The sequence below is a fragment of the Seriola lalandi genome, unplaced genomic scaffold (assembly GCF_002814215.2).
Source record: "Seriola lalandi dorsalis isolate HSWRI2012SDOR001 ecotype SW California unplaced genomic scaffold, Sedor1 jcf7180002054892, whole genome shotgun sequence".
In the NCBI taxonomy this organism is placed as follows: domain Eukaryota; kingdom Metazoa; phylum Chordata; class Actinopteri; order Carangiformes; family Carangidae; genus Seriola; species Seriola lalandi.
Window position 1 is genome coordinate 20,320 of NW_019525444.1, and position 12,845 is coordinate 33,164.

General features: G+C 39.7%; 1 protein-coding gene across 1 annotated transcript in view; it reads left to right on the forward strand.

Annotated features, from left to right (window-relative positions):
• Nucleotides 1-12,786, forward strand: part of ace (angiotensin I converting enzyme (peptidyl-dipeptidase A) 1) — a 19,351-nt gene extending 6,565 nt beyond the window's left edge. Inside the window, exons 7-25 of the mRNA XM_023429286.2 lie at nt 131-300; nt 613-836; nt 954-1,098; nt 1,836-1,934; nt 2,689-2,811; nt 2,901-3,106; nt 3,457-3,593; nt 3,952-4,110; nt 5,388-5,475; nt 5,791-5,934; nt 6,644-6,835; nt 8,155-8,252; nt 8,741-8,913; nt 9,109-9,332; nt 9,428-9,572; nt 9,728-9,826; nt 10,068-10,190; nt 10,600-10,784; nt 12,218-12,786. Coding sequence (XP_023285054.1) covers nt 131-300; nt 613-836; nt 954-1,098; nt 1,836-1,934; nt 2,689-2,811; nt 2,901-3,106; nt 3,457-3,593; nt 3,952-4,110; nt 5,388-5,475; nt 5,791-5,934; nt 6,644-6,835; nt 8,155-8,252; nt 8,741-8,913; nt 9,109-9,332; nt 9,428-9,572; nt 9,728-9,826; nt 10,068-10,190; nt 10,600-10,784; nt 12,218-12,417 — 2,934 coding nt within the window. The 3' untranslated portion in view covers nt 12,418-12,786. The remainder of the gene's footprint in view (nt 1-130; nt 301-612; nt 837-953; nt 1,099-1,835; nt 1,935-2,688; nt 2,812-2,900; nt 3,107-3,456; nt 3,594-3,951; nt 4,111-5,387; nt 5,476-5,790; nt 5,935-6,643; nt 6,836-8,154; nt 8,253-8,740; nt 8,914-9,108; nt 9,333-9,427; nt 9,573-9,727; nt 9,827-10,067; nt 10,191-10,599; nt 10,785-12,217) is intronic.
• Nucleotides 12,787-12,845: the final 59 nt, after the last annotated feature.

Consider the following 12,845-nt stretch of genomic DNA (forward strand, 5'->3'; position numbering starts at 1 on the left):
GGGGTGAATTGAAAAAAAAAAGCCAACATAAATCAGAAAACCTCATGAATCCAACTCTTTCTGTTTTTAGGTGATTATAGTTTTGTTAGAGGGCACTGAGGTCAAACATCTGATTGTTTCCTCTTCACAGGGCTACAACGCCACACGAATGTTTCATGTAGCCGAGGAGTTCTTCACCTCTCTAGGTTTAGAGCCGATGCCTCAGGAGTTCTGGGATGAGTCGATGCTGGAGAAGCCCGAAGGCCGAGAGGTGGTGTGCCATGCGTCTGCCTGGGACTTTTACAACCGCAAGGACTTCAGGTAAAATCTATTAATGCAGCTGCAAGTCAATTATTTAGCGAGTTAGAGTGACACTTCATTCAAAGCACAAGCGTTGCACAAACATACAAAGTAAATAAATATATATAAATATAATACAAATATATTGTGATTATTGTACACTGAAGATAAAAATCTTTGAATCATGTAGGACTCATACATGTAGCTGTTTTACTTAAAAGGGATTAAAAAAATTTACAGGCAGTGACTATAAAGATCCTTGAAATGAATCTGAATGTTGTTAAAGTTATTAATCACATATTAATGAATATATTGATGTTTGATCCTCTGTAGGATCAAGCAATGCACCACAGTGACGATGGAGCAGCTCTTCACCGTACACCATGAGATGGGGCACATCCAGTATTACCTGCAGTACAAGGACAAGCCTGTGGGCTACCGTCGTGGAGCCAACCCCGGCTTCCACGAGGCTATTGGCGATGTTTTGTCTCTGTCCGTTTCCACACCCAAACATCTGCATACCATTAAACTGCTGGAATCTGTGGTCTCTGACGAAGGTAAAGAGAATAAGACAGACATAAATACCCTCTCACAGAACCGAATGATGACTTCTTAAATATTTATGAACAAATGTTTCAAAAATAAAATCTTGATTTATTTTTTTTTTCCATCAGAAACTGATATCAACTACCTGTTGAAGATGGCTCTGGAGAAGATCGCCTTCCTTCCCTTTGGCTACCTCATCGACCAGTGGAGGTGGGGTGTGTTCAGTGGACGCACTCCTCCAGAGCGGTACAACTCCGAGTGGTGGTACCTCAGGTGGGCTTTCACACACAGGATTAATACACTTACAAAACATTTCACATATTTTTTGGACACACACATATTTCACTTCCTGAAAGTTTGATGAGATCAAAACCACTCTCATGTCTATACAGTAAATATGAAGCTGCACATCCTGAAGTTTCAGACCAACATGATCATTCACTGGGATCTGTGTTTATATCCACCTGATGAATTTAAGTCCAGTATTCACTCTCTGTTCCACTATGTTCACCAGCTAGTTGCTAACTGTCTCTGTCTGCTTGTTTACTGCTGAGCAGGCAGTAAACAAGTGGGTTTTTAGAGCTTTTTTTTGTGCTGAAAACAGCTGCAACAGTAAAACAGTAAAAACAAAAGTATGAGAGCTGCGAGAGTGAAATAAAACACAATTGAAGGCTGGACCGATTAAAAGACTTGAAACGCACCATTAAGCTCGGCTGATAACAAAAGGATACTGAGCGGGGAGTGTTTGTGAGGTTAGGGAGTCCCTGCCCTAAAGGTTAGCTGCTCTTACAGTAGAAAACAGTGGTTGTGCTGGCTAGCATTCAGACTGTTTGAGTGAGAGTGTGTGTGTGTGTGTGTGTTTGTGTGATGTGAGCTGCTGCTGGAAAAAGAGCACGCATACCCAGCTGACACTTAAACTTAATAAGATGAAAAAGGCATTAAAGGCTGAGTGACTTTCCAGAACTTATGTCTTATGTAACCTCATGCCAATGTTTCTTTTTTTTTTAAAGGACAAAATATCAAGGCATCTGCCAACCCACCGGACGTACAGAGGAACACTTTGATCCTGGCGCAAAATACCACATCCCTGGAAACACGCCATACATTAGGTAGCATCAGCCACACCACTGTGAAGATGAAGGGATAACGACAATTAGCTTTGGCTATTGATATTTTTGTGACATGTATTTGTATTTTCCTAGCTGTCTGATTAACGTTGCAGACTTGTCACAAAGTGCTGTAAAGCAGAGGATCAAAGACATACTGCAACAGCTTTAAAATTTCAAATCCCATTAAATGGAGCCAGTGCATGTATATAAAGTATGTAATAGTGGAGGGAATTAGTATGCAAGAATGCCCAGTGAGCTGGGGATTAATGTACTGTGTGCTGTAATTTGGACTGAATCCCTGGCATTGGAGTGTGGTTTTTAACAATACAGTCACACCACAATAGCAGGAAGCTTGTTGCAGAGGCAGGGTGGGCTTGTAAGAAAATAATCTAACCCCTTTTTTCTTAGAAGTGTGGGGGAGGACACTTAATTAGACACACATTTAGTTAAACTGACAAACACTTTCTTATGATTTAAACATTTCAGTAATTCTAGTCAGTGTATAGAAGTTTGGAAATTTTTAATAGCCATAAAAAAGTAGAGGACAAAAAACTAATTTCATTTACTTGGCTGTAACAATCAGCTGTTTTTGATCTTTTATAAGATGTCCTCTGCTTGTATACTTTTTGTGTTGCTTCTAGATCTTCTAACCACGTCTCATTATATATTTTTTTTTGTACTTTTGATCAAATATTCTGAAGTAATACTATAGTAAATGTGACGCACTGATGAGATGACAATCTTTCCTCTGTAGGTATTTTGTCAGCTTCATCCTGCAGTTCCAGTTTCATGAAAAACTATGCCAAGCAGCCAACCACACCGGTCCTCTGCACACATGCGACATCTACCGCTCCACAGAAGCAGGCGCTATTTTGAAGTATGTAATCTTGCTGGACCTCCTTTCTGCACAGTAATGGTTTATGGAAGCAATAAAGGTGTGAAACAATTTCCTTCTACCTTCTCCAGGAAAGTTCTCCAGGCTGGCTCTTCCAAACCTTGGCCTGTTGTGCTCCAGGAGGCTATTGGCACCAACAAGATGGATGCAAGCTCGCTGATGAAATACTTTGACCCCATCATTCAGTGGCTGAAAAAGCAAAATGTAAATGAGACCTTGGGATGGCCTGACTTCAACTGGGTCCCACCCGTCCCTGAGGGCTACCCTGGAGATATTGGTAAGAGCAAATGTGGACATAACAGAGAGTTGTGGTCAAAATGAATGGTAAACAAACAGCAGAATATCAAGAGAAGAAAGCAAAATTGGCAAGAATATTTTTTTCCCCTAAGATGTTGGTTCCAAGCTTTTCTCTGCACGTACACAAACAGAAAAATCCCCAATGCCTAAAATCATGACAACCTCTGGTGTTTACACATTATATTATATATATTGTATATTATTATTATGAATCACACATCACAATTCAGCTAAAATGTGATAGTATTTTTCAGAATACAAAGTACATGACTCTTTTTTGACAGTATGTATCCTGCGTTCGAGCTGAAATTCTCCTTCTTGTTTACCCAGACAAGAATACAGATGAGCTCGATGCAAAGAAGTTTCTGGACGAGTACAACAGTACAGCTGAGGGGGTGTGGAACGCCTACACCGAGGCGTCCTGGAAGTACAACACTGACATCAATGAAGCCAATAAGCAGGAAATGGTGAGACCCTCTGACTGACCGACTTCACTGAGATCACCATAATATTGTTCGAGCATCATCTGTCATCATCAAACGTGAAGGGCTGCACCTTATATTGATTTTTTTTGCATTAAATCAGTAAATCAATAAAATGATTGCTTAATCAAAAATGTGTCAATGAATGAATAATAGGTTGAGTCAGTGAGTCACTAATCGACCCATGTATGCATGTTTCTACCTATTTAACTAAACCTATGTAAATCTCTGTATCTTAAACCTGTCCATCCATCCATCCATCCACCCATCCAATCACTCTGCTTCCATTGACACATAATGTAAAAAGAGGAAAATTAAAAGAGTTTTCATTATTCCTCTCTAGCTTAAGAAAAACCTGGAGATGTCAGCCCACACCTTGAAGTACGGACAGAAGGCCCGTCAGTACGACACTACTGACTTCCAGGACCCCTCGGTCAAACGCATCATCAAAAAACTCAGCGACATCGAGCGGGCCGCATTGCCCACGACACAGCTGGAAGAGGTGAGGACGAAATGGTTTTAGTTTTATAAATCTTAATTCAAGTCTGAACTGCTCTGGGGGCAGGAATAGTTTTATTGGTTGTGCTGCATCACAAGGAGAAATCCTAAATTATTCTTCCAAGACAGTAATAGACAGAAAACCACATAGGTCATTGTGGATGCTACGGGGACACAGAAAACACAATACTACAATGACAGCGTAGAACAAAGATGGAACAACTTTCTGGGAACCTGTAAAATTCATTATTAGAGGGAAATTTGTGTGTGGCATTTGCTCACACTCACTTTAGCTAGCTAACATAATCTAGCTAACAAGAAAAATGGCGGCTAACCCAGAATACACAAAGTTAGATCTTGCAGGTATATTCAGAAATGAACGGTGTCTCAGACCATGAACATGCAGCATGGCTGAGCTTCACTCACGCTAGCAACAATAGCATGTATGAAATTCCTGCTGTTTGAAATTCTTGACATCAAATATAAGAGGCTGGACATATTCCAGATGTCTTTACAAATTTATAACAGATGCCGGAAGTGTATGCAGGAATAACTTCAAGCATTTTAAGACATCTTGATGCATTTTCCATCAACATCAACTAAAAGGCATATAGCCTGTCTAGAGAAGCCAATCAAACTAGTCCAACATTATAGGCTGTAGACTTTTCAAGGCCATTAATGCTATTATATTTTTCTTCTTTGCATTTTGATTAAAGCTCCGTGGCTATCAACTTAGGTTAATTCTTGGCTAACGTGCTGTGATTAAACTCCATCCAATGAAGTACAATATGAATATAGTACAGAGACCTCATTTAAAGGTGTTAAATATACTGTAAGCACAAGAGGGACAAATACTTTGGGCTTGTTTTGGAACCTGAAGGTTCCAAGTTCGAGGAGCACCTTACAAGAGCCAGCTGCTGAGAATTTATTTGATTGTGTGTACGTGTTATGCTTTTTGCCAACTTTTTTGGGAGTTGAGAAAGAGCTCCAGGAGCTGTGCAGATGGGAATGCAGTGCAGCATAACACAAAGCAGTTTAGTTGATGTCAAACAAATTTAAGCCAATTCAAGGCTGCTCCATTCAAAATCCTGTAGCCATGAGCAAAATGCAGACATTATCAACATATGAACTGTCAATATATTCCTGTTGCTTTCACATGCTCTTACCCTTGTCAGTCCAACTGAGCAGCTGTAGAAAGTGCCTGTAGAAATACAAAAAAACAGAGGATTGCTGGTGGTTTCATTGTGATCTAATGCACGGTGGACGCCTTTACCTTTTCAGTACAACACTCTCCTGTCCAACATGGAGACCAAGTACAGTGTGGCTGAGGTCTGCAGAGATAACGGGACATGCCACCCTCTGGATCCAGGTAAAACTGTGGAATATATGCCAATCTAATATGAGGAGTTAAATGAATAAATTGAATAATGAAGCAAATACAACATATGAGCAAACAGTGCAGTAACTGCTTAATACTTACCATAGTTAATGGTAAAGTATTGTTAGATTATTGGTAAGTGATGAATGGATTTACATTTAGTTAGCATTAAATAATTGAATAACTTTAATAGGTGCAATAACTATCATCTTGCGCCAAGTATTTAACAAGACAAAATGAAACATCAAATGAAAGACAGTGTACAGAAGGTAAGTTGGTATAATAAATGAATGTGCTGTGTTTCAGATCTCCAGAAGATCATGGCAGAGTCCAGGGATTATGATGAATTATTATTTGCCTGGAAAGGATGGAGAGATGCTGCTGGAAAAGTACTTCGTCAGGATTACAAGAGATATGTTGAACTGGCCAACAAAGCAGCCACACTAAATGGTATGACCTTAAATGGATTATTGTAAATCCACCTTCTCTCCGATCACTTTTGCTTGAAAAATGCATCAAGCTCAGCCTTGATTTTAATCTCATTTCTCAGAATCAGAGCTTTTATGAAGGTGAAGATAATCTGATTGGTCAATTTAAACTGGTATAGCCAATGAGCCACTTTTGACACTGTTCCATCAGTACTTACTAACAATGGCAAGTGGCTGACTTTTTAGTTTTAGCCACACAGAGTTGACATTTTGCTCACACTAATTTGTTTTCTTATCGAAAGTTAGATGAGAAGATTGATATCACTTTCATGTCTGTAAAAATAAAACCACTACAAGAAACTGCATGGTTAGCTTAGCTTAGCATAAAGACTGGAAACTGAGGGAAACAGCTAGAGTAGCTCTGTCCAGTGGTTACAAAATGTACCTACCAGTACCTCTACAGCTAATTAACAAGTTGTACCTTGTTCATTTCAAAACACACAAAAACCAAAGTTTTTTGCCGTTTTACAGGTGGTTATGTGCTAGATTATTTCTTGGTCAGGACCAGTAACTCCCTGGAATCTCCGCTGTTTATTATTTTCATTATTTTAATTAAGTACTTAATTATTTAAAATAAATTACAATTGCTTTGCAATGCATTGCCTGCATTACAAACTTCATTGAGAAACTACTCCTCACTGTTGGCTCTTTACCCCTGGTACTCTCTGTAGGTCACTCTGACAATGGGGCTTTCTGGCGCTCCTTGTATGAAACCCCTACCTTTGAGCAAGACCTGGAGAGCCTGTGGAAGGAGCTGGAACCTCTCTATCAGAACGTACATGCCTATGTTCGCAGGGCTTTGTACAAAAAGTATGGTCCCAAGTACATCAACCTTAAGGGACCCATTCCTGCTCACTTGCTGGGTAAGTAACAAGGACAGATTCTTAAAGAGCTGCAGCTTTTTGTGCTGGATTTCATTTAACTACACTTTGTGTATGTAGCCGGCCTGGCGCTTCCAACTTGCCATGAGCTCTGCATTGTGTCGGTGTATGTCAAAAGATGCAAGGAGGACAACTGTTTTCTTGCCAGCCAGGGGGGAAGATTTATTCTTGCGGGCAGTGTGTCACACAATAATATCAGTACAGCAACTTCTCACGACCAGGTTTCCTAAATGCACACCTCTCCTCAGCGCAGCTCATACTACTACATTTACTACTTTCTTTTACATCAATAAGCAAAATACATCATGTTTGATCATATAGTTCCAATTTACAATATTCCTCAAAAAAGTATCCTCTCACCCACCAGCATCAATTTCATAAAATGTTTTAAAAAATATATGAACATACATTAAAACATACATTATATCATACCTAAATTATCGATACAGATCCAATTTACCAGGTTTCTACATACACACCTTTAAAAGGAGAAAAGGAGAGAGCGGTGAACCGCATGAGAAACCATCTCCGAGCTCCATTAGCTTAGCTTGATATCGAGAAACTAGCATGCTACCAAAAAATGCTGTACATGATAAAAGTACATAAACACACTTATATATATAAACAACTATTATAACAACAAGGACCAGTGTTTATGACTTGTATATACTGAAATTCATGTCTGTGTTGAGCTCTCTTACCACGTTTTTACACGATACTGACAAGAGCACTAGTGTTAGTGTCTTACCTGACGGCGACTGAGGAGAACAGCGCGAGCGGACAGGAAGTGACACGGTCAAAATGTCAAAGGTCACGCAACAAAAGTATAATTACCAAAATAAAAGCTCCCCAAAAGACATATACATAAAAAGAAATATATACAAGGAAAATAATAAATTCTGCACAGTAACGTATTTTTGGTGAAATATAAACCTATTACATAAATACATGGGAAATTTGGTTTTCAGGACTTTCAGGCTGAGGTCACTTCAGCCAGTATTTCAATCTGGAATGCAAAGGATTCTAACACTACAGCCAAAACTCTTCTTTTATGCGGGAGCATACCCCATTAATATTCTGTCTTTGGCTGTTGATGCATCTGGGTTTAGACAGGATTTAATTTGCTTTCAGAGGCGTCAAGCGTGAGATTGTGTGTGACAGCTCCACACGGTTAGAGATTGGATTTACTCACTGTCACAAATCCCACTTGGTTAAACACTGGCAGAGCAGAAGATGATTTGCCCCCATAACTTTTTAGACTTAGAAATATGACATATGTATGCTGTCTTGTGTCGTTTCAGGCAACATGTGGGCACAGACGTGGTCTGGCATAATGGATTTGGTCATGCCCTTCCCAAGCGCAACACAGGTTGACGCCACGCCAGCTATGGTGGCAAAGGTGAATGAACACATAAACCAGCTGTTACATCTGCACACATGAATACACAGACACACACAAAAAACACACACTCTTACTTCATATACCACTCACATTGCAGCTTTAGAAGGGCCAGCATCAGGTAATTTCAGTAAAAATAAGACTTGGATGTGGGCCAAAGTGGAGGCTCAAACAGAATGATGAATACAGAGGATGAATGATGGTAAACACAGAGGATTTTAATTGCACTAAATTAAAGCAGCAAAAAGCAGCAGTCATCCATAACTACGTGAAGTATACATAATGCATGAAGATGTTAAACATTGTACATATTTTTAGGGGGGACCATATGTTTCCTTCTGTCCTTTTAGAAGTAAAATTTGTTTACACTCTGTGCCGTCATCTATTTTATAGATGTAGCTGTTGCTTTCTCCACATGTGGAATATCTCACTGTCTGACAAACTTGCCACAAACATCTTCACTGATGTTCTATTTTATCTCCGCACAGAACTGGAACGCCACCGTAATGTTCCAGGAGTCAGACAGGTTTTTCACCTCTCTCGGGTTGAAGCCAATGCCAGAGGAGTTCTGGCAGAAGTCCATGCTAGTGAAGCCGTCTGACGGACGCCAGGTGGTGTGTCATGCCTCGGCATGGGACTTCTACAACCGAAAAGACTTCAGGTTAATCCTCAGTTTCCATTGTACTGAACCTAACTGATTGGTAGTTTATCATTGTTGCTCTGACAGTTTTATTGATTTTCTTGGATTTGATAAGTGATAAATGTATTACTTTGTATTCAGTAGCATTAAGTGTATGGAAGCCAGCAAGGTGTAAGATGTCTGGGTTCTTTGCTGTAATTATTATCTTGTCTCCAGGATCAAACAATGCACTGTTGTGACTATGGATGACCTGATCACGGTGCACCATGAGATGGGCCACGTCCAGTACTTCCTGCAGTACAAAGACCAGCCTGTGTCCTTCCGTGATGGAGCCAACCCCGGATTCCATGAGGCCATCGGTGATGTACTGGCGCTTTCTGTGTCCACGCCCAAACATTTGCAGAGCATCGGCCTCTTGGACAAAGTTGAGGCCAACGCCGGTGGGTGACCCTGACCATGACATGGTTCTGTAGGAGCATGTAGTGTTATAACAGTATTTAGCTCATGGTTTTTGTGTTTCTGTCCCTTCCTCCAGAGAGTGAAATCAACTTCCTGATGAGCATGGCGCTTGACAAGATCGCCTTCCTACCTTTTGGCTACCTGATGGACCAGTGGAGATGGAAGGTATTTGATGGACGCATCCCACAGGACGAGTACAATAAAGAGTGGTGGAACCTCAGGTAAAGTTCATCAGCACTTTTATGATTACCATGTACAATATTTATTATTTAAAGTTAATGAGCAAGTGATTGATTGTATAATAATTCCTTGAATTTGTAAGCGATTTTACTGAAATAACAATCAGATTAAACTCTTCTTTTTCTTTGCATTGCAGAATGAAGTACCAGGGACTGTGTCCACCTGTAGTCCGCACTGAGGATGACTTCGACCCCGGTGCAAAGTTCCACATCCCTGCTAATGTGCCTTACGTCAGGTAAATTTTCCTGATTTGGCAGAACAAACAGCTTTCCTGATAATTAAGCACAGACAGCCTGTTAACTTCGTCAAGACACTCTAATCAACTATGGGTAGATAAGATAAATATGTAGCGGAACATAATGTGCACTTAGTCACGTGGCTGAAAAAATAATCATTTGCCATTAAGTATCAGCTTGTTTTATCTGCCGGCATTGAAGCCAAGTTATGACAGTTTGTCTTTGTTGATCTTCAATCAGGTACTTTGTCAGCTTCATCGTCCAATTCCAGTTCCACAAGGCTCTGTGTGAGGCTGCTAACCATGTTGGGCCTCTCCATACCTGCGATATCTACAAATCTACAGACGCTGGGAAGCTGCTGGGGTTAGTACACACACACCTACCAAAACACTAATAGTCTTTACACAAAAAAATATATATTTTATGTAACATCCATAACTCATGATGCATTTGTGACATGAAAAACATCACAACAATAAAATATCAACTCTCTTCAACATTAAACATGATTTCCAGTATATATATATATATATATATATATATATATATTTATATATATACTGGAAATGACCTAGGATGTTTTTTTTTTTGGTCAATAAAGAACAGACATGGTTGTAACACTAACAGCAGAAAGATTATAGTGTCTGTAAGTGCAGGCAGCGGGTGAAGAAAACATGCCTCATGCCATGTGTGTAATTATCTCTACAACACACTCTTGCTACTGATCCTCGTCTCCCCTGACCTCCTCTCTGACCTGTGTTGTTGTCTGCAGTGACGTGATGAAGCTGGGCTTCAGTAAGCCCTGGCCCGAGGCGATGACCATGATCACCGGCCAGCCCAAAATGAGTGCCCAGCCACTCATGCAGTATTTCCAACCTCTCATTGACTGGCTTGAGAAAGAGAACAACAAGAACAACGATATTCGCGGGTGGCCTGAGTACGACTGGAAACCTTCAAGTACGTCCAATACATTCGAGATATGCACATACTTTAATACAGACACATGCATGTAGACAAGGCTATTCGCTTGAGGTTTGTGTTCAATACATTTTCCAATCTTCAAGCCAAATGTTTATTGAACTCCTTCCTATAAAGAAAATGCACATTAGCTTCTCACAGGGGCATTCATTTTGTTTTTCTCCTCTGCTGCGTCTTACAGTGAAACCAATCTCCTGCTCCTCTTGTTTTACTGATGAGATCCTGCTGAAAGGATGTTTACAAATTAGATTGATGAGGGTCTTAGCGAGAGAGTGAGAGAGAGAGCCTGGAAGAGATAGTGAGAAAACGAGAACAGAGCTGTTGTTGGTGAGATCAAGAAAGAAATATAGACTTTAGATGTAAAAATGAATTAATAAGGGTGGAAATAATATAAAGGAGGAAAAAGAAGGTGACGTTTTGTTTCTTTACACTAAAAGGGAGCCCTACCTTTGTGATGTGGAATTAATAACAGCACAGAAACTTTTTAGACACATATTTTAAGATTATTTTGTGAGTGTCAGCATCAACAGTTTTATGCAATGAGCCTCATATTTAGAGATTTGAGATTTAGACATGTTAATTTCTAACGCCATCTGTAGGTAGGAAGAGTAATATCTTGTGTCAATTTTATACTTTTATCAGGCAATAAGTATTCCAACTTGCACTTTTTGTGTTTTTAGCTGCTGTTCATTTGTTTGAGGTTTTACATCATAAAGCTACAAAAGTGTTTTCTGTTGAAGAGTACAGAAGTCATATTAGTCTGAGTGGCGTTGTGTGTCCTCTATCCTCCTCCTGGGACTTTGCAGACAAAGTGGGGACAAAATGTAAAAAAAAAAAAAAAATGGCGGTGTGATGCATAGGCCAGAAGAAAAGATCAGAGAAAGTTTGTTTTTCATTGTGGGTTCTTTGGTGTTAAATATTTGGATTATAAACTTGGGTTTTACTGAAGTGATTTACGTGTTGGTATCTGGCACTGTGAAGCTTACGTCATTGTCATGTTAAAAAAAAAAGAAAATAAGCCACAGACTGAATTTTATGTCACATCCACTGATGTTCAGTTCTCATAAATAAAATTATTTAGCTGACAGGTGGTGGAGTTCAAAACGTAAAAACCTCAAAACACACACACACACACATTGATGTGTAGATGTAATACTCATTGCCTGCAGGTGGCACATGTGTGAAACTGCAGCGTTTGTTTTCTCTCCAGTAGGTGGCGATATAGAAAATATCTCCTTCTGCGTTCCTTGTGAATCGTTGTGGCTTTTACTTTCTTTCCACAAATGTGGAACGGCTCTGAAAATTACTGAACAGCTCCCCCTTGTGGAGAAGTTGCAGCTTGCTAATTGTGAATGAGTGAGTTTCTGTGTGAAAAACAATCTATTTACTCAGTATTTCATGTTTGTGTCCAGCTACAGGTGAAGTTAAAGCTAATAAAGTGGACTTCCTGGGTATGAGTGTGGACAGCTCAGCTGCCTTAGCTGGCCAGTGGGTCCTGTTGGTCATCGGCCTGGTCCTCTTGCTCGCCACCATCCTGTTGGCCTACAAGTACAGGAAGTCAAGAAGGCCTGAAAAGTCCTTATCCACGATGGAGCTCAAGCAAAAGGACTAATCGACAGTGACGGCTAAAGGGCTAAAGTAAGGCCGGACTTACTGTAGCTAACACAGTACCAACCTCAATGTGAACATCAGTGTTTTTGTGTACTGTACTGTACATCTGATCAAATTTGCTTTTCTCTTTGGTCTGCCTCCCTATCTAGTCTTGTATATTTATTGTATACTCTTGGAGTCAAATTATTATTTTTTGCCTATGCAAAAGAACATTGCTATTTTGTAATTTATTTGTTATATTTGAATGTTTAGGGAGACAATGTTTTAAAATGAATGTAAAGCCGTTAATTGTGTAAGCATTTTTTAATATTTTGATTTTGTTCCTTTTTTTGTTGAATCCTGCATTTCTACAATAAAGACATTAAATATGTATTCTGCCTTTGTGTTCAAACAAGACATGGTAGCAAACACAGAATGTCTCCTGGTAGT